Source organism: Apus apus, chromosome 2, assembly GCF_020740795.1.
Source record: "Apus apus isolate bApuApu2 chromosome 2, bApuApu2.pri.cur, whole genome shotgun sequence".
NCBI lineage: Eukaryota > Metazoa > Chordata > Aves > Apodiformes > Apodidae > Apus > Apus apus.
The window spans coordinates 26,219,430-26,240,939 of record NC_067283.1 but is presented as its reverse complement, the minus strand read 5'-3'; the positions used below and the strand labels follow the sequence as shown (position 1 = coordinate 26,240,939).

At 40.3% G+C, this 21,510-nt stretch overlaps 1 protein-coding gene across 2 annotated transcripts in view; it reads right to left on the bottom strand.

Annotated features, from left to right (window-relative positions):
* The window catches only part of SDHAF3 (succinate dehydrogenase complex assembly factor 3), a 66,731-nt gene extending 49,032 nt beyond the window's left edge, over window positions 1-17,699 (bottom strand). Inside the window, exon 1 of one of the 2 annotated variants that reach the window (XM_051610495.1) lies at window positions 17,322-17,699. In XM_051610495.1, the coding sequence (XP_051466455.1) occupies window positions 17,322-17,483 (162 nt within the window). In that variant the 5' untranslated portion in view covers window positions 17,484-17,699. The remainder of the gene's footprint in view (window positions 1-17,321) is intronic. The other variant, XM_051610497.1, reaches the window with a different exon arrangement.
* Window positions 17,700-21,510: the final 3,811 nt, after the last annotated feature.

Here is a 21,510-nt window from a genome sequence, read left to right as displayed (position 1 = left end):
CAATCATTTGGTTACAGTTCAATCCTTCTTGCTTTCAAATAGTAGCAACATGGTATCTCTATGAAAATAAATACATACTGATGTAACTGACGTTATCCTTAAGACAACTAACGTACTGTTTATAATTACAAACTCACTCTACAGTAAAGAAGGTTTATTATTGTAATTAACATCTACTCCACAGTACTTAATACAAGGCAAAGAAAAATATTAACTCATTAGACTGTGCTAGACCCAGTGCAAATATTTAAAGTTCTTGCTGCTGCAGCAGCAGATGCGAAATGACTTTCAAGTTGCACACTAGACATGCACTTTGTATACACGTAAGTAAACCTCTGTCAAATTAAGTTAATAATATAAATTGTTTAAAAATTCTTCCATATACTCCAAGCAACAGAACAAATCACAGTATTTCCTTCTTCAGTTTTCTTTTTCTCAACAGAAGGTTCCTTATTCTGCTTTATTTTCTTAAAATATTGTGATATAACAACATGTGTGCAACAAGAAAGTCCCCTGATATAATGGTGAAGACAAAAACAGGTCAGAGAAATGAAAAGCTCCCATTCTAAACATAACTCTAAAAATGGGCTAATTTTTTTTAGCAGCTTCTTAAGGTCAAAAAAATATAAAGCCTACAAATCTACATATCTTAGCACAGGTTTCTAACTTGAAGATTCTCTTACAATCTCTGAACTATTTCAGAAGTAGCCACAGAAGTTAACTGAAGAAAACAAATGTGTCATCACTATGTTCAAGAGCTGCTATAAAGGATAATGCATCTCTACGGATGACGTAAGAGCCCTCAAATCTGAAAAACCAAAAAAATTCTGTAATCACCTGCAAGTCACTATGTGTTTATCCCTTTATCCAATGTCTCTGACATTTAAGAGGATTTTTATAGCATCTGTCACAATATGGCAAATATAGGCTGGGCTGTCACAGACGACCTAAGGGATTAAGTACAAAAGGAAAAGGGACAATTCACTGATCTGCTGAATAATTTTAAAATTTCAGCACAGTACTGTAGAGACAGTTAGACTGAAAGCACTTCTGTAGAACTCCCTAAAATATGTTGTACTGTTGAGAGATTAAAAAAAAAATAATAAAAAAAAAAAATCAAACAAGTCTGAACATGTTCTCATGTAATCTTTACGTAAAAAATACTTGGAAATTAACTCATTTAAATCTTGTTCTATTACTTCTTTTTAGTTTCTGCTACTGCAGGAGGTTTTCCAAATAAGAATCATAGAATCATAGAATCCTAGGGGTTGGAAGGGACCTCGAAAGATCATCTAGTCGAACCCCCCTGCCAGAGCAGGGTCACCTAGAGCACATCACACAGGAATGCATCCAGGCGGGTTTTGAATGTCTCCAGTGAAGAAGACTCCACAACCTCTCTGGGCAGCCTGTTCCAGTGCTCAAGAAAATTACAGGGAAAACAGGGTAGGAGAGTAATAAAGGAAATCAAATAAATAAAATAGCTTAGAGATGTCATTTTGAAATGAACACTCAGTTAACAAAAACTTAAGCTTTTGCAACCAAAATCCAGATGGCCTAGCTTATTCCTAAAAATTCTCACCCACCTAGAACCTCTCCTTTTTCTCTGTGCAACCACAGGCTCTCCAGTCCCAAGCAGAAATACATTTTGGACTGGAATAGAAGTTAATTTACATCAATAATGTAAAGGAAAGCATATTTAAAAGAATGAAAAACACCAGAGCCAGGAAAATATCAAGACAAGCTTTCAGAAATACAAATGCACTACATTAGGATTGGTCAAACTGGCTTAACTTTGTGCTCTGGCTGCCAGTCTCCCAGGTGCTTTCACAGCTCTGTACTTGGGGCTTCAGCTACGAGTAAAGCATTAACATTTAGAGCAGAAGCAGCCTGCCAGTGCAGAAGATACAGAAAGTGGAGTATATTAGTTCTGCTTCTATGTCAAAAACCCCTGAGATAAACCACCTCTGCCCTTAGTTAGGAGGTACCATTTAATCATTTTGGTATGGCACATCTGCATCTGCTCTCTCCACAATAACACAGTGATATTTACATCATTAGTGTCCCTGTCAGATTGCTGCATTGTTTGTTTGTACTGAATTAAGGAACAAGTCCCTGGAGACATCTAAAAAGACAGATGTGGTGCCAGGGGACAGGGTTTAGTGGTGGATGCAGCAGAGTTAGGGAAGTGGTTGGACTCAATGATCACAAAGGTCTTTTCCAACCAGAATGATACTGTGATACTGTGAAGTCCTTGTTCTACTGTCGACGATCAGGAGAAGTTGTCAAACTATGTAAGTTCTAGAAATATCTCTGCTTGCTGTCCATTGATGATGTGAATAAACCGGTTATCTCAAAGTTTCTACCACTCAGAGAATACTCAAGAGAATTCAAGAGGTTTCATTTGTGTTTCAAAACTTTTGAACATGAAGAAATTATCTCAACTTACATTTAAAGCCATTTAGATTACTCTGAACTTGTTTAAAGCAATGCAAAGCTGTAGGACCAATAAAAACTGGAATTATTTTTGAGTTCTTTATACATCTTAATGAATTTTGCTTGCTAGCCAAGAAAAATATGGAAGAGTCTTGTGGATATCTGCCCACAAGTAGGCACTTACATGACAACCAGGACGACTTCTTGCCTCACTCTCCACTCTGCAAGATGGCTCTTAGAGCTACCTATGTAAGCTAAACTCCCAATTAAGCTACTCTGCTTTTTAATTTAGTCACTGGGTTCATTATAGAGTCAGGCCAAGATAGTAAACAGGAGAAAACTCTTAGATAAGTTTCCTGATGACACTAGCAGAACAATCTTAATATTTGCATCACCCACCACACAGCAATGCTTACCCTTGAACCAGACTGACAGTAAATCCTGAGTAGGATTTTATTTCAGTCTTAAGGGAGGGATGAGTATTAGCATGCTTTGCTGTCCTGCAGAATGTTTCAGGTAACTGAAAACAATTATGCTTGCTAAATGAGGAAAATAAAAAAATCCTCCTGTTGTGTTTGTGAAGTGGTCACTCCAGGGAAGAGCTTAGACTAGTCAAAATACATCTGTTTTGTGATGTGGTGGGAACTGCTCCCACCCACTGACATCATAAAGAGGTCACTGCTCTGAGCACCTGCCCTGCACAGGACAGCATTCCATTGCGAGGGTTCATCTACCATCCCAGGACATCTCCCATTTCTACCACAGAAAATACGGGTAGACCGGAACAAACAGTTGTTTACACCAAAATCCACTTCAGGGTTGCTTGCTGAAATGACCCTATGGCAGGGGCTGGTCCCCAGGTCATGGCCAGGCACCACTTCGGTGCTCTGACCATCCTGCCCTTCCCAGCTCCCCCAGCTCCCTGGGGATCTCTGACCCACAGGCACAAGCACTACAATGAATTCAAGCAGAAAGTTCATCTGCTGTTAGAGTGCAGGACTAGCCTTGACCTTTGACTGCTGCCCTAGAAAAACAGCAAAAATGTAACTTATCTTCTCTATGTCAACACATAACATTTAAACATGAACTTTTAAATTCTTAAAAGAGGAAAACACTGAAAACAGGACAGTACACCAATGGCAGAGGAAGCAATGGGATCATCTGTACTCCACTGCGTTTATCTGTGAGAAAAATACAACAGAACTCATCTTCACCCAACTGCTTGTTATATCCACTATATCTGTGATTGCACAAATAAAAGCTTTGCAAAGTATCTTGCTTTGTGGAACCCAACTTAGTAACACTATTTCATCAGGTGGGAGGAGAATTTCTTTGGGAAAGTTCTGTCACTATTGCTCTCTAAATTATTATGCCTATTTGAAATACCTTTATGACACTGCCTTCCGTCAAAAATGTTCCCTCAAGCAATCTAATCACAAATGAAAACAATCAAAAAAGTTCCATTACTCAGGAAAAAGGAAGCTTTTGGCAAGTAACTTGGTAACTTGCCAGGGGTAGATGCATCACTGTACCAAAAGCTTTAATCAACAAATGGGATGTGCTAAATAGTACAAGGGGTCATGGGAACTTCATCTCACACAACAGAACTGAACATCTGAAGGTGAAAAAAAAGATAAAGCCAAATAAAACAAATTCAAAGTGCTCATTCACACTGCAATTAAATCCATTACACACAGTTGAATGTGTTTTGCTAGACTACTAAATAAATTCAATTGAAGCACTGTTAGATCAATTCTATCTAATGCATCCTAAAATTATAATGCCATGAAAGATTGGAACTAAGTCTTTTGTATATCATAGAATTGATTTTCAAATTAAAAATCTGCACAAACTCGTATTAAAACTCATGTTTAATTTAGTCCTACTTACTCTTGTTACCGTGCATTAGAAGTGTATATTTGTGCAAACAAGTGCACAGTTCATTACAAACAATATAATAAAGATTAATAATGATATAGACAGTCTTCACACCACTATAATACTGGTTTCCAAGCCCTTATTTATTGCCATAAAAGTCTTCCCGTCACAGTTACACTTCATAGTGCCTAGCACATTGACCCTAATTTTGGCCACATTTATAATTTATATGGCTGTCTTGTGTCTCAATATAAAATCAGGTAAAACTAAACTAAAGCAACACAATGTTGCAAAGTAAACACAACATCACTCCTACATTGTTACATTTATATAAAAACTAAACAAATTATTACCTAAACCCCAACACACTGTTTTTCAATTCTTTGGGACTTACTACTCTTGGACTGAAACCAAGTTATTAGATGTACCACAAAGAACACAAAGATATGTCAGCGATCACGTATTTCAGACTACTCAGTTAACACAGATTTTGCGGATTACCAGATTTTTTTAGAATGTTCCAGTACTGAACATATCACACTACAAAAAACTTCTTTTCTACCCTCAAGGTGAAAGTATAAAAACAACTAAACCAACTATAAATTTCACTAAGACAGACAAGTTTACATGCTTAAGAGATTAGTAAGAAAATGTCATCATTCAATAATGACCTGATTTATTCAAACTGTACCAGAACACAGGCTTTCACTGAATGCACACATAAACTGGTTTCAATTCTATTATTTCACAACAAATGCATAATTTTATTGGCAGCAATTTCTCAGAAAAGAAACACAGACTGCATTCATTGTTTTCCTTAATAAAATTGATGGTCATCAAAGACTGATTTGTACAACATTCAAGTGAAAAGAAGAAAACCTCCTTTTCACCTGAAACCAAATACACATTATGCAGAAGCAACCCATAGCCAACAAAATTTACATACAATACATCTTAAAGATACCAATGCACCAAAATAGGCTCTAGTTTTTCCAGGGAACTCAGGAGTTCCTTTACACCCATCATTATCCAAGCAAGTTTAACCAGGCTTCTTTGGGCTGCTCTTTGCCCACACAGCACCCTCCTACAGCCACTGTGCACAATGAATTTCAGAATGTCAGTCTCATCTGCTGTGACCCATCAGAGTCAATTTTCCTTTTACTGATTTTTTTTTCCTTGTTGTCTCTGGTTTAATTGCCGATCCTGAGTCAAACCATGACACTGGTTAAGACAAAGGAGTCTGAATTTTGCAGTTGATTGACTCACTTTTGAGATGTCATGGGCCAAGTTTAAACTCCGATGGGTCACAGCAGATGAAGACCTTCCTGTCTTAATACGTAAGCAGTGCTTATCAGTGGTTTAGATAAAAGTTACTGCCTACAACTGTACTGCACTGAATACAACTAAAAAGTATTTTACTTCCTTAAGCAAAATACAAATTTGTCTTGTATTTGCACGTTAAATTCTACCTAGTAAAAAACCATAAAATTTACTTTACCAATCACAATTGCAAGAGGAGAACCTGGAAAGAAAGACTGCCATGGGGAAAAGCAAGGAACAAAATACTACAGAGTATGTCAAAATATACATCTATTAAGGAGTACAGGAAGAAGAAAGTATTTAAGCTGATAAATGTACAAGAGAAAAGCTTTAAGAGGAATGAATGAAGCAAATTTATAAATCTTGGACCATTTAATTACAAAACTATGAGAAAAAGACTAAGAACTCCAAGAATTTTCCAACTAGAGGAAAAAAGGGACTTCTACCACGCCAATATCTGTTGAAAAAAAAGTACAGTCATCAGCTGACAGTCTATAACATTCCTATGATGTGATTAGGATATTTTTCATTCTTTTTTTTTTAGTATTGTGAAAGCTAGTGCAGGGTGTTTATCTCAGGCTCATTCTCCATTGCAGGTTTGACTTATCTACTAATCCAATTGTGAAAAGCAATTTGAGTAAAAATCATCATGAAATGAGAGATAAGCACTATAAAGAAGGAAACATGAACAGAAATAAAAGAGACCTCTTTGCAGAGAAATCGGATATATTTCTCAATAGAGGAAAAAAAAAAATGGGCTTTAGAAAATCCAACTTCAGCACCATTGGGAAACCAGAAGGCAATACTTTGATGGATAAGAGAGTGCTGTAGGTCCCCTTTTACCTGCTAGGGTATCAAAAGCTATCCATGCTAAACACTGCAAAGTACTGAGGTAGCTGCAGCGTTTTGCTATGGAGGTAGCAAATGATCTCAATGCAAATCAAAACCAGAAAGCACATTATGAAAATATTATGGCTAAACCAGGTGGAAACCATGATAAAGTTTCTGAATTAAAAAGTCTTTTCTAAATCTGCAGCAGTACATTAACAAATCTCAAAATATATTTTAATAAATAATTTAAAAATAAATATCTGAAAATTATAGTTTATATTAGAAAAATCAATATTCTATGTGTTTCTAGTACAGGAACAGGCCTTCTGAATTTAAGTATTTGCTGCCATCATGTGTACACTTAAAAAACTGTGCTCTCATGAAGGGTACTTATTCATCAGGTGAAAAATCAGCTATCAGACTACACGAGGGTCTTGCAGTCTTCACTTAGAAGGTGACGAAGTTTCAAAGATTGCTCATGTAATATGAATCCTTCCCTCAATACAGAGTGATTTACATGAAGCAGCACACAAACTCAATTCAATTACAAAGATCACATGCTTCCACTACACAATCATAAAAAGCAAGGAACTGATTATGAGCTCAATAGCATTTGGTGGTCCACAGAAAATAAACCAATTACTTCGACTCATTCCACGCAGATATCAATACTATCAATGCAACTGAACACCTTCAGTCATGACATCTCCAAAGTGGCAGTGGTTTAGGGGGCTTAAGTTCAAACCCTTCCACCAGGCTTCTTCTCGTCCAGACTGGGGAGGAGAGCGGAGAAGGAGGAAGGGAAGGCAAGGCAAAAGGCAAGGGAGGGGGGAGAGGAGAAGGGGAGAGGAGAAGGGGAGAGGAGAAGGGGAGAGGAGAAGGGGAGAGGAGAAGGGGAGAGGAGAAGGGGAGAGGAGAAGGGGAGAGGAGAAGGGGAGAGGAGAAGGGGAGAGGAGAAGGGGAGAGGAGAAGGGGAGAGGAGAAGGGGAGAGGAGAAGGGGAGAGGAGAAGGGGAGAGGAGAAGGGGAGAGGAGAAGGGGAGAGGAGAAGGGGAGAGGAGAAGGGGAGAGGAGAAGGGGAGAGGAGAAGGGGAGAGGAGAAGGGGAGAGGAGAAGGGGAGAGGAGAAGGGGAGAGGAGAAGGGGAGAGGAGAAGGGGAGAGGAGAAGGGGAGAGGAGAAGGGGAGAGGAGAAGGGGAGAGGAGAAGGGGAGAGGAGAAGGGGAGAGGAGAAGGGGAGAGGAGAAGGGGAGAGGAGAAGGGGAGAGGAGAAGGGGAGAGGAGAAGGGGAGAGGAGAAGGGGAGAGGAGAAGGGGAGAGGAGAAGGGGAGAGGAGAAGGGGAGAGGAGAAGGGGAGAGGAGAAGGGGAGAGGAGAAGGGGAGAGGAGAAGGGGAGAGGAGAAGGGGAGAGGAGAAGGGGAGAGGAGAAGGGGAGAGGAGAAGGGGAGAGGAGAAGGGGAGAGGAGAAGGGGAGAGGAGAAGGGGAGAGGAGAAGGGGAGAGGAGAAGGGGAGAGGAGAAGGGGAGAGGAGAAGGGGAGAGGAGAAGGGGAGAGGAGAAGGGGAGAGGAGAAGGGGAGAGGAGAAGGGGAGAGGAGAAGGGGAGAGGAGAAGGGGAGAGGAGAAGGGGAGAGGAGAAGGGGAGAGGAGAAGGGGAGAGGAGAAGGGGAGAGGAGAAGGGGAGAGGAGAAGGGGAGAGGAGAAGGGGAGAGGAGAAGGGGAGAGGAGAAGGGGAGAGGAGAAGGGGAGAGGAGAAGGGGAGAGGAGAAGGGGAGAGGAGAAGGGGAGAGGAGAAGGGGAAGGAGAAGGAGAAGGAGAAGGAGAAGGAGAAGGAGAAGGAGAAGGAAAAGGAAAAGGAAAAGGAAAAGGAAAAGGAAAAGGAAAAAAGATGTTGCAGTGACCTAATGATCTATTCATTTCCTCTAATTTATGGAATAGAACAGTTCAGAAGAAGAAAAAAATAGTATAAAATAGCATTAAGCTAGTGTATCAATTTTACATAATTCAGAAATTCCCATGGAGCAAGGGAACATCCATCTACATTTTAAGGATCAGTTGCTATCCAGTATTGAAAGACGGGTGCAAGATAAATTTAGGAGGTATGTGAAAGATTTAGCTAGTTATTGCAGGTGGAAAAAACATGCACTATGCTCTCTTTAGCCTCAGTCTGCTCTGTCTCTCAGTAATATCCTTGAAGCAAAAAACCAGGAGCACATTAAGAGCACTCAAACTCCCCAAATACCACTAAGCCTAAAAACCAACACTCAGTAACTGTGCTTTTAGTATTACTTCTATGTCACTTCTAGCATAATGAACATTTCATCTTAAATACCTCATTAACATTACTTCTGGAAGTTACCTTTAAAAACCTATACATTTGAACATTTTATCAGACACTATGATTAAGTATGTTTTCCAAATCATGTCCTTCAAAAAATATAGTTAGAAATTAGCAATTTTGAGACACAGAAATAAAAATATTTCAGCAGAAATTTTCTGCTCAGTGTATTCCCGGAAGTGAGCTGCATAAACAGCAGGATATCAGTTAGAAGATGTATGGTTGCAGGTATAGTCAGCTTTAGCATTAAAACTGCCATAACACTTGGCATTACAAAAGATGGCTAAAACAACATGAAGATTGATAAAGATGCTACTAAACACAGTATTTTGAAGTCGAAATCTGCAGTTCCACTTCTTGCAAAAAACCGTATTTGATTAACTGACTTTAATATTAGTGAACTGTATAAAAAAAGCCTTAATCCCTTAATGGACCCAAATACATCAGTGCCTCCTAAGTACAGCTCTACATTCAGTTGTGATAAAAACATCTGGGACTTTAAAGATTCTCCAATTTGTATAACTGTACTTGTGCAGACACCTCCCATTATTCTGAAAGAAGAAAAAAAATAATAAATTGTTCAGAAACAATTATTCAGATGTGCTCCACATTCCATTTTAACTCACAGGAAATACCAATTTTGTACCTACACAGGACAGAAAAGCACATCTATACAGTATGTGCAATTACAGCACTCATAATGTTATTGCAGTAATTACAAAATATGGTACTTGACAGCACTTGTACAAAGTTGGCAGTGTTTATGGTGTTGACAGTGGAAATGCACTGAAAACACAGTAAAACCTACCATGCTTACAAAACACTATAAGCTCACAATATTTACTCAAGTACCAAATAAATGTCAGAAGGAAGGTATCAATAAAATACAAACAAGCTGAAATCTTAGAAATTTGCAATTCCAGTTCATACTTAGTTTGTCTGTTTGACCCACTACATTGTCTTAAAATACCATAAAGTTCAAAAAATCTGTGTATTAGTTACTTCTATACTATCTTAATCTGAAAACCTAGCCTGGCAAGGTTCTTTAAATTCTACTGTAAAATACTTCAAATAATTGAAGCAGGCAGTGCTGGAACAAGATGGGGCAAAGCATCTTCTCTTCCCTCTTTGTTTTTTTTTTCTAACATCTAAGAGGAAACCAAGAAATCTAACAAGACTCACAGTTGCACACGTACAACTTAAGAACTTATTAAGACATCCATTTTCTTTCTGTAACCTGTACTGACTTAAACTTTTTGAAATGGCTGTCCAGGAACACTGAAAAAGTGGGATCAAACTAATTTGCATCAAATGAGATAAACTGTTGAAGAGTACTCATGGCTGAATGCACATGGCTAAAATAATGGATTCCTTATCACGACAGCTCTAACTTAAAAAAATCTGGAGTCCCTGAGAATTCTGTGCTATTATGTAAATAATTTATACATAATGAAGGCTTTCGATTTCCAAAGTTTCAAACACATACCCAAGTACTACAGTGTGTCAGCTACCACGGTTATGCATATGCTGTGCCTCATACGGCTGAGACAGAATTTTATACCACCACTAGATGGAAACCTGAATTACCTTTTTAACTGATAAGTCTATCAACGCTCCACTGCTGGTTCTGCTCCCTCCCTCCCACTGTGTCCAACTAGTTCTATTTTCTTATTTAGAGATCTAATCACATGCAGGCTGCCACAAACCTGTACTCATTAGGAAGGAACCCATGAACAGGCATACACAAAACTTCTACAGTGTCTTCAGATCTGAGAGCATTAACATAAACATACTCTGCTCATTTCCCAAGCAAGTGCTACTCAATGTAAGGAATAAACCACTACACATACTAGAGATTTATCTCACTTCTACAGCAATTTAAACTTCTTAATCTAAGTTATAAGTAATAAAAATCTCTGTACTCAGCCAACAAATTTCAGCTGGGATTTAATTAATGTCACACTTGAAAAATCAAAGACGTTACATACTTTACATATACATGCAATGATCAAATCACATGAAATTTTTCAAACCTATTTGCACATGTATTTATACAGTTTTATCTCTTCAGTGGAATTCACTGTGCAATTTATTATAACCTGAGGTGACATATACGCAAGCACCTGATATTACTGTCTGATGTGACCCAAATGACTCAGACATTATTTCCTGCTGTGTCAAACCAGCTGTAAATAAAAACTTCCAACTTGCAAACAGGCACAGTTATCATGACAGCCATCTGACTACCTACGTGCAATCATGGATATGATAACACAGAGATAACTGGCATAGTAACGCGACAGAAGCATTGAGAGCACTGATGCCCCAGCTTATGCAATTTTGAATTTCGAAAATACAGTAAAGGTCTAAAAATCTCACATTTGCCTTCAAGTCTTATTCTCCTTCAACTCTATACCACATAATTTTTCAAATAGGTAAAAAAATGCAGTGTATTTACACATAACAAAGTTAAACAAAAGCAGTTAATCAAATACTATCCCACACCAATACACACACAGGAAAACAAACAAACAGTAAATCTCTGGCCTTAGCAGTGGACAGATAAATCTGAAAGAGAATGCTGCTGCTCTCCAGACAAGTACCAAATGTCCCTTTCCCACGACGGGCATGCACCACGCACCAGGCAGCAGGTATCCACTAGGTTACCCCGAGGCTCTCCACATCAGAAAGCTTCCAGACTGCCTGGACTCTCTGTGAAAAAGGAGCAGACACCAGCTCCTGCTTCTAAATCCAGATTTGAAAGAGCACTGAAAAGGATGTTGTTACTGTGAAACTTTGCTATTGGGATCCATGTGGTCATTGCCTCTATTTTATTTTGGTTGAAGGGACAACTGCATATGAATGCTGGTTCAGGAAACTCAGAAAATCATGGATACACCAAGGCTAAATCACCAACTTACAGAGGTAGACTTCAAGTCTTACAGCAAAGCAGGCCACCGGGAATGCCAGGTCAGAGCAGCAGGCTCATTTCCCATGGCTGGTCATACCATATGCTCCTCAATTTATAAGCCACAACTCCACGGCTCTCAGGAAAGTGAGAAATTCTTTCCTGCCTTTTCAGAAATACCAAAGAAAAGAGAGGAAACTGTCTCCAATTTACTTCTTGCAAATTAATACCTAGTGAATATCCTTAGTGGGGGCCAAATACATAAGTCTCAGTGGGTATTTACTCTTAATAAGAAGGTTTTCATCCAGATAGCCATAAAAATCACTAAAAGCAAATTCCAATGTATCCGGTAATGTTACAATGAAATACTACCCTTAAATCCTATTTCACAACTTCTATTAAAGTCATAAAATCACAAGAATCTTAAAGTCATATTTCACTCCCAAAAAACGTATTTCTTTGTCAAGCAAAGAAAAATCACTTATATAATGCACTTCACCAAAACTGAGAGCAGAATACAGAAAGTCAGCAGCAGTTTTAGATTTATGCAATCTATACATTTCCTGAAAGACAGTAAAAAGGGCAAACCAGACATCCCATTCCATCCCAGTCTGACTCCAGTACTGGCCACAGCTTCCACTTCCATCCCTGCAACTTTCTTTGGCTATTTGCTCTTCAAATTCTCCTTTCAATCTCTCAACGTATTTTTGAGTGCTAAAAGCTGAAAAATAAGTCAAGAAGGGGAAGGAAGATCATAGTAACCCAAAGAATTAAGAAGCAAAAAATTCTTCAAGTGTATCTATTCACTCACAAGCAGAAAAACATACCTGGACAACTATGTCCTGGGAAATATTATGAGGCCATACCATAATCATCCCAGCAAACTAAACACTGCAAGTTACATGGGCAATTGAAAACTAATTTGATGAAGAATTATTTGTATCATATAAAATATCATACAGATTCAAAAAATTAGCCATTCTTCAGAGGCTATGTGACCAGGTTCGCAGGACAGAGGCTTCCATCATATTTTACCAATATGATGCCCAGATTTGTTAGCAGGGAAGAGAAAATCGTCACCTTTCTTCTGAGTATACAAAAGCAGATGCCAGCTCCCAAGTCAGTCTCAGTTAATTTGAAAGCTATAAGAAGGCTTTCAGAGTCAAGAGTGGCCAAAGCATTTCACAGGCAATTTATTCAGTCTAATAGATATGAGAAAATGTCATGTAATTCAGCATAATGATTCTGCTCATCTCAATACAGTCCACACCTTTCCATCTGCAGGGTCAGGCTTTTTAAACAAGTGAAGTATGAAATGGTCATTTTCAAAATTAAAAGAAGAATTAACTTAAATGATGTAAAAAAAAAAAAAAATATCGAAATTGCTTAGCTGAATATTCTACATTACATAATTTGTAACCTGGAATAAAGTAATCAATATTAACTTAATATTACCTACTCTTAAATAAGCACTCTCATCAGCTACCATATGACTTAGAAGACCGTTGAACTATTTCACTTTTATCTGTCAACATTAATTCAACAGCATTTCAAGGTAATAATCACTATCGATCTAATTATATCAGCTGTCTCCTGTAAATTAGTACCAATTATTTTAATTAAAATATTAAATAGTTAGAAAATAGAAAGGAACATATATTAATAATTTATATACTTGATCTGAATATACCTGAACAACCATAATTCCTGAAAAACAAAGCTTGCTTTCTTTGTATCCCCCTTTAATACTTTCAACAAGTTTAAAGACACAAACCACCAATCCAAAACAAATGACAGGAAATCTGCTAAATTTACATTGTTCTACTTTTATATAAATGCATGCATACTTACAGACTATTTCTAGTGGTCCTACTCACTTAAGAACTCCTCCAAGAATACTCAAAGGAGTTTCCCTATTTGGTAAACACTAACAGGTCAGTTTAGGCCTCAGGACATTTGCCTTCTAAGAGGTTTTGATCTAATACTAAACCCTTTGATTTCTGTGCATGGCAAACAGGGGGATCCATTCTTGTGATTCTGTAGATGTGGTTCTTAGCAATAGGGTTTAGAACTGGACTCGGCAGCATTAGGCTGATGGTTGGACTCAAGTGACCTTCAAGGTCTTTTCCAACCAGAATGATTCTGTGATTCTCATCTCCTTTACATGAAAATGATACAAATCATCCACACACTAAGACAAGACAATGTGGGAGCCTTTTTACCTCTTTCTTTCCCACATTTCTTCTTAAAGTTAATCTTAGAAATCTCCCTGTAATGTTTCACCTGTACTTCTGTGGATTGTAAGGGTATTCAAAATGCCTGTACCCCTGTTTGAGAATGAGGCTGAGTATTCAGGTCCTGCACTGAGATTTGGGTTCTTCCCAAAAGCCACAGAACAGAACTTAATACTAAAGAACTATGACAGTATTAGAAGTTATGGTTACTTAATTGCCCTGTAAAAATAAGATTCCTTTAACAGGTCTTTTTAAAGCTTTTAAAAGTAAACTTCTACAGTTTTTTCACCATGTTTCACAAGAAATAAAGGAAATTTGCTCAGCTTGTTTTCTTTGAGATACAATGTGCCCAGTTCCCTTGAATCACAATGATTTAAAGACCAACGAGGAAAAAAATCATTAGCACAACCATATGCAATTAAAATGCCAGGCCTGTTAACTAAACAGTTAGCAAAAATTAATCAAACTGGAGGACAAGAAAGCATCCCACAAACTATGAACTAATATATTCAAACACACATAAGGTTTGACTATCAAGAAACAACCTAAAAGCTAAGAGTTTCATGTTAAAGTAAGTTGTTCTTGGAAATTTTCATTCTAAAACATATGGCATAGCTTATTAAGATTATACTTCATATTGAAGTCCTTATTCAAAGTCGAGAAGCACTGACACAATAATCATATCCATAATCTTTACCCTCTAGTGAATATACATCAAAATATACTATTTTAATATAAAATTACAAATACTACCTTTCTGTAATAGGAGACATGATGCCATTCTGTACCAGACATCCTGCATGCAACAGAATACATGAAGAAAGTTGAATATTGACAACACTAAGGTGTATACAGTAAGGTATATGCATACCTTAACAAAGAAGCAAATTGGAAATAAAAGTGCTTGATGTGTAACACGCCAAAATATTGTTAACAGAGCTGTAACTCTGCATTTTTTCCTGAAAAACTGGCTAAACCTTAACAGGGAAAACAAACAGAAGTTTGTACTAATGACATAGTGATTTTTTTGGGTTTGAGTTTTTTTTGGTTGGTTGGTTTTGTGGGGTTTTTTTAATAAAAATAGATAGGGAGGCAAGGAGTACAGTTATGGCTCTTGTATGTGAAGTAGCACATCACAGCTTTGTGCGTTGCTCTGTAATTCACATGCTCTTCAAGATCTGGGTGCTTCGCTGGGACACTGGTGTGCTCAGCAAGAACCCTTCCAGAGCCTCCAGCCTATTTCTGATTAAAAGTGTCCTGCTGTCCAGGAAGGGTGCAAAGAGGGCTCCAACATGAATTAGAGCATCTTTCTCTGTTACCTAACCCAAACCACCTACAGTCCAGCCTCAGTTACCGAGTTTGGGTCTTCAGGGGTCTGGCAACCACAACATATCGTAAGATGCAGAGTCCCACAGGCTATAAACATGAAAGTCTGTTTTAAACTCCAGCCTTCAGACAGATGATTATTTGGAGGGGAAAAAATCGCAGAACAAAACAAAAATGAAAAATGAGATGAGCCACATTAACTATGTGTTAATATCTCCTCGCATCTTGTTAGAAAAGAGACATATTTGCAAAGTACTTTACACGCACACACTCAAAACAATTATTAAATTAGTCTCCTTTCCTTGAACATATACTTCACAGCACTAAATGCCAGGTTTCAAAATTCAACTTCTGTTTCAAGTAGTCTAATTTTTCCGCAGTTTTCCCTATAATCTACTTTTAAATGATTTAACAACTGACAAGCATTTTCATTATTTGCTTACTTCACAAAAATTGCTATATTTCAATGTAAACATCTTCTTCCTTTTCTAAAACTACTTTAAGGATCATTTTAGCACTGAAAATAGCAACCTGTAACTTGTCTTTTTAGCTCATGTTAAAACTGGAAGCAGCGATGCAGAAACATTTTGGCAATATCAAATAAACGGCAATTTGAAAATTACAATAGCATCAGGCATTTGAGAGACAGATATACATTTTCCTGATTTCAGGCAAGCAGCAACTAAAATACACTTATTCCCTTCCTCTGAAGAGACTACCAGGCAGTGTTCTCCCTGCTGGTTCCTGATGCCCCAGCACAAGGGTAGTGGAGCTGCTTTCCTCCCCAAATATTTCGGCTACAGTGGGTAGAAGGGATGGGTCAGATCTCCCTTCATTACGTTCTTTCAGTAACCTGTGAGGCACTGGACACAACCTGTGCTAACCAGCTTCCAGGGCAGAGCAGAAAACAATTTTCTTCCACAGAAAGGAAAATAGTTTTCAGATTCAAAAATACTACCAGTAGTAGAAAATAAATGGGAAGGTGTCTATGCTTCTGTCTCTTGCAGTTGTTTCCGTGGTCTAATTGAGGGGTTGTCCTCTGTGAATGGTTTATAACATTTGCCTGCCTATAGATTTTTTGGAGTCGATAAATATGCTAGCACCTTCTGGAGTTCAGGCATCTAGGGTCTCCTCATCTGCTGCTCCTCAACCTTGTTACACCCTCGTTGCTCGCGAGCTGTCTCCTTTTCTGTCTTTGGCAAAACCAGCCGCCGAGTTCAGGGGGAGAGGTGGGGGTGAGCAGAGAAGCAATATTCACATCAGACTTGTTTCCCTAGGATATGTTCTGAAAAAATGTCACTCAAAAATGAAATACAAGTTCATGAAGAAGCTATTTACACCTATGTATTTCGCTAATTACAATTATACAATTAGCTACATATGCAGTTATAAATATATACACATTTAAATAATGTATTATAAATTATACAGGTAATCTTGTGCCTGTATTTTTATATGTGCATATATAGCTAATGATACAATTGCTGTCATTCTGTTATATATATTTGTGTCTGTGCATAGTTATAAACACCCATAGATGAGGCACAGAAATAAGAATCACGGAAAATAACCTGCCCAGAGATGTAGAATTACAAAGAATTCTGTAACTCTGCGAGAAATTTGCCCTTCAGAGGAGCGTGCCAGGCACTCGGCACACGCCCCAGCAACGGCCACACCAGGGGCGATTACCAGAGAATGAGCCCACAGGCATTTTCTGCCCCCCTTTCTGCCACACCTCCTTACACAACGCCAAGTCCAGCGCGCTGCTGCTGCTGCGGCAGGTACCGAGGGGCTAGCAGAGGCGGCGAGCGAGGCCCGGCCTGCAGGGCGGCCGCCAGTCCCCCTTCCCGGGAGGGCCCTGCCTGGGCCTCGCCCGGACCTCCGCTGAGCACCGGCGGGCCCCGCCGCCCGTCGCGGCCGGGGCAGGCAGCGAGCGACAGGCCCCGGGCCATCCCACCGGGCCGGGCCATCCCACCGGGCCGGGCCATCCCACCGGGCCGGGCCATCCCACCGGCCCCGGGCCCCCGCCTCGGCCTCCCGCGGGCTGCGGGCACTTGCCTCCCATTCCCGCAGGAAGCGCTGGGCCTGGGCAGGCCCGGCCGCCTTGTGCTTCCTGAACTCCTCCTTCACGTAGCGGTCCCCCAGCGCCCGCAGGGCGGCCGGCAGCGCCCGGTGCAGCAGCAGGATCCGCCGGTAGAGGCCCCGCGGGCTGCCCGGCATGGTGGCGGCGGCGGCGGCGGCGGCGGCGGCGGAGCGGGCCCGGGCCCCGGAGGCGGCCGCGGCGGGGCGGGGCGGGGCGAGGGGCCGAGCTGGCCGGGGGAGCGCCGGGGAGAGCGTGTGGAAGCTGCGGTGCTGCCGCACGTGTCACAAAACAAGGCTGGATAAAGTCCGAGCCTGCTTTTTATGCAGAAAGGGCCAGGCTGGATGGGGCTTTGGGCAGCGTGGCCTCGGGGCAGGCGCCCGTGCCCACGGCCGGGGGAGTGGAACTGGGTGGCCTTTAAGGTCACTGCCAGCCCAGTCTGCTCTGTGATCTGTGACCGTCCGCCTGCAGAGTATGGAAAACGTTGCCAGGAAATGAGGTTGCAAATACTGCTCTTCAAATAGATGGAGAATTAACAGACAATTCGCGTTGTTGCAGAAAGACGTGTGGGCACCGCAGGGACCGTGATAGAAATAAATAATCCCTTGATTTTAAATTCTGTTTGCAGCACCAGATAAAGAGCTGTGCTCTTCATACCTGGGTAGAATGTGGTGCTAGTTAATTAGCCCACCCAGCCCAAGCTTCATAAGCTTAAATTTGATTTAGCTGCATTTCTAAGCATGGGTGAGAGACAAGAGGAGATGTAGTGAGAAATCTTACTGCCTCTGTGGGGCTGCTCAGGACTTGGTGCAACCCTGTTGTTACCACCAAGCTCCCACTGTCAGTTACCTCCCTCCTACAGCCTGAGCTGCAACTCCCCAGCTCTCCTTGCAGCTTTTTTCAGCTGTTGAACATGTACATCCAACCTACCCACATGGGAAAATCTTCAAATGTCCACAGCCCTGGATATTTTGCAAAAAGCAGACTGAAAATCAGGCGGCAGCGGCAAACATCCTCCCTCGTCACAGCTGCCTGTTAAGCTCCTTCCAGCTAGTCAAATAACTGACCCTTCAAAACAAAAAGGAAACATTTCCATAGGCCCAGAGCATGTTAAGCTTTCCCAGGATACTCAGAAATGTCATTAAAATGTACTGGCTTGTCAAAAGCACAAGTAATTATATGTGAGCAACAGAGGAAAGAGCAAACTAGACTCTAGCTCACAACCACTTCTGATGTTTATTTATTCTCCCAAGCACTTCGGTGATGGAAAACTGAAGTTCCCAGAAACAACAGTTATTGAAGTGAAAGAAAATGGCTATAGTTTCACTTCTCCTGACTGACAGTTTCCAGTTCTCTTGGTGTCTGTGTTGCTCTCAGGGTGGGTGGACAGGCCCTGGCAGGGGAGGCCTGATTCTCAAATTGATTGGCCTCGCTATATTTTCAAACTCTGTGTTCTGCAGGCATTTATTTGAGGAAAGATTTCTGGACTCAATTCATTTTGTCTACCCTTGTCCTTCAATATGCTCAAATTTTTGAAAAAAATGTAATTAAAAAGCTTATTTGCTTTATTAGTTTTATTGGCAGTGGTGCAATTCCACGGAATCATCTGAGGGTGCCTTCATTTACAGCTTTTATTTAAATCTTTTTAATATAGATCCACCCTGTGTGGTACTTAGGAGTCCCTTCCTTTGGTGGCCCGCTGAAGCCCTCTACTGGGCGCTTGCTTTGAGGCTCAAATACTAACGAGGATACATCCACCAGATCTGTGACCTTCAACATTTTTTACACCTTGTCTTTCTGTCCTCAGAGATGAAAAGCCATTTTGCCATCCTCTGGGGCAGGTGCTTCCAGCCCTGCAGCAGAAGAGGATTCCTGGAGCATCTGTGGACCTCTGGGCTGCTTCAGCAACAGCTCTTGAGCCTCTTCCTTGCACCTTCCCCCAGGTGCTGCCCCAGAAGCAAGGGATTTGCCAATAAATTCCCCCTGGAGCAGAAGACAGCTGTAGGCTCAGCAAGCTGTTTGATAACAGGCTAAGTTGTTGGCCTTTGCCCATTAACAATTTTTATATCCCCAAGTCCTCAGAGGGCTCTGCACTGTCAGGGAATGTGGAGGCAATTCATCCTTCCTTTTCAGCTGTTGATAGAAGGATGTATTGGGGTACGTGTGTTTTAGATACCCTGTAAAGGATTCTCCTGCATCCTGCTGGGCTTTTGAGCACTGGCTTATTGTTAGTTATGCTAAAATCGGAGTGGATCCTACAAAGATACCAGAGTACCTCTGTACCATACTCTGTAGTGCCTTTGGATCTGGGGAGGGAGTATCAGCTCTGTCACAGGGCAGCACCAAAGCAGGAACAGTGGCTTAGACAAGATACTGCATCTCTATGCACATGACTAGGACTGTGTGAGTAGAGACAGATTTTGACCCTGTGAATCTGCCAGAGTGGCCATGATGCTTGCTACAGTCCTACCTCCAAATGTAGAAAGACTGGAGGAACATTTCCATGTTTATTTTTTCCTTTTTTTAGTACTGCGTTGATGGAAGAAGATGAAGCTGAAATATTTATTGCACTGTTATAATTGCTGTAATTTTTTAAATTATCAAGAGCATCCTGAGAGGAGTTCTTTTTATGAATAAAAATAAATTATTCAATATAGAGTGTAATGCTGTTATATTCCTTTCCAGAATAGTTGGTAGTCCTGACAAAGCTGAATGGTATTGTCATCTGTTAAAACAAACAAACAAACAAACAAAAACACAGGATAATCTGCAATCTTCTTTTCTAGACTGTGGGTAAACACTGAGGTACAGCCTAAGTTCCTGCTATTAAAAAAAATTAATAAAATAAAATAAAAAAGAGCATACTGTCCTGTCCCATGTTTCCTGTTTTTTGCATTGTGTAGATCACAACAAAATTGCACTCTACACAGTGATTAAGTTTTTAATAAACTCTCTAAATATTCAAATAGATTCAAGACAGTTCTTTTTTGCATACTATTCCAGACCCAGGCAGACTCTTCTGATTCAGAAGCCAAGCCAGAGATCTGCTATGACGGCACAAATTGCCTGCTAAATATTCTTTGGCATCTTCCAGTGTGCCTCATAAAGTAAAAAGACGTGGAATTATCCCTTCTTTGTGGGAAACAACTGCAAAATTAATAGTTTCATAAACAGCTTATAACAAGGTACAGGTAATTGGATACTCACAGGATGCTTCTGCCTCTGTTGAAGCTGAGCAGAGCTTTGTCCTTGATTGAACAGGAGGAAAATCAGCCCTAGCATGGGTTGGTCTGCTTCAAAACCCACCAAAAAGTTGGGCATGCAAATGACTATACCTGGATGCTGTGCTTGGTGTTACCCAGGCTTGTCAGCAGGGCATGGTAGTGAGAGCAGGACAGATGATTCGCATTCAAAAACTCCATCTCAGATGCCATAATAAATGCTGTGTGGTGCAGCTCAGGCTACTATGGCTTCAGGTACTCAGAGTAGGATGAAACCAAATAATACAAAGTATTTCTTATTAAATAAATAAAGTACATTATGATTTTGGAAGAAAGAGACAGCTGTTTCTGGACTTCAGTCAATTGCATGCTTGGCATGCTGATAGCTTTTGTACATTAAAAGGAAGTTCTGCTTTGGTTCAGCTTCTGCTTGAGCTACTCATTCATTGCAGGATTTCTTGTTCTTTCATCTGAAGCATATGATCTGTATCATCCAAAACACATTTTTTTTGACAGTCAAAAGAAGCAATTCCTGAGGAAGCTCTGCTTGCTTTCTGCAGACTTGAAAGATGCCAAGTGTCTTCATAGAATTTAGCTGCCAAACTCTATCAAGTTTCTGCTTGAACATATGTGAGCAGAGCTTTGCAGTGAGTCAAATGCAGCTTCATGGTGAAGGAGTGCCAGGCTTGTATGTGGACCCTCCTGCTCACCATCTCTTCACCTTCCTCTCTCCAGCTTTCCTCTCCATAGTCCAGTGCCAGAACTTGAAGCCCAGAAGTGGTTGTGCAAGAAAGAGAAAAGAATTGTGAAGAACTTGTGAGGGTTTTCTCTAGTTTCATTTTGAGAAACATCTGCTGAAATTTTCTAAAAGGGTGAACTCAGTGAACTGATCAGTGGAATTATTAAAGAGCATCAAACTCAACATAATGTCAGGCAAAATATTTTT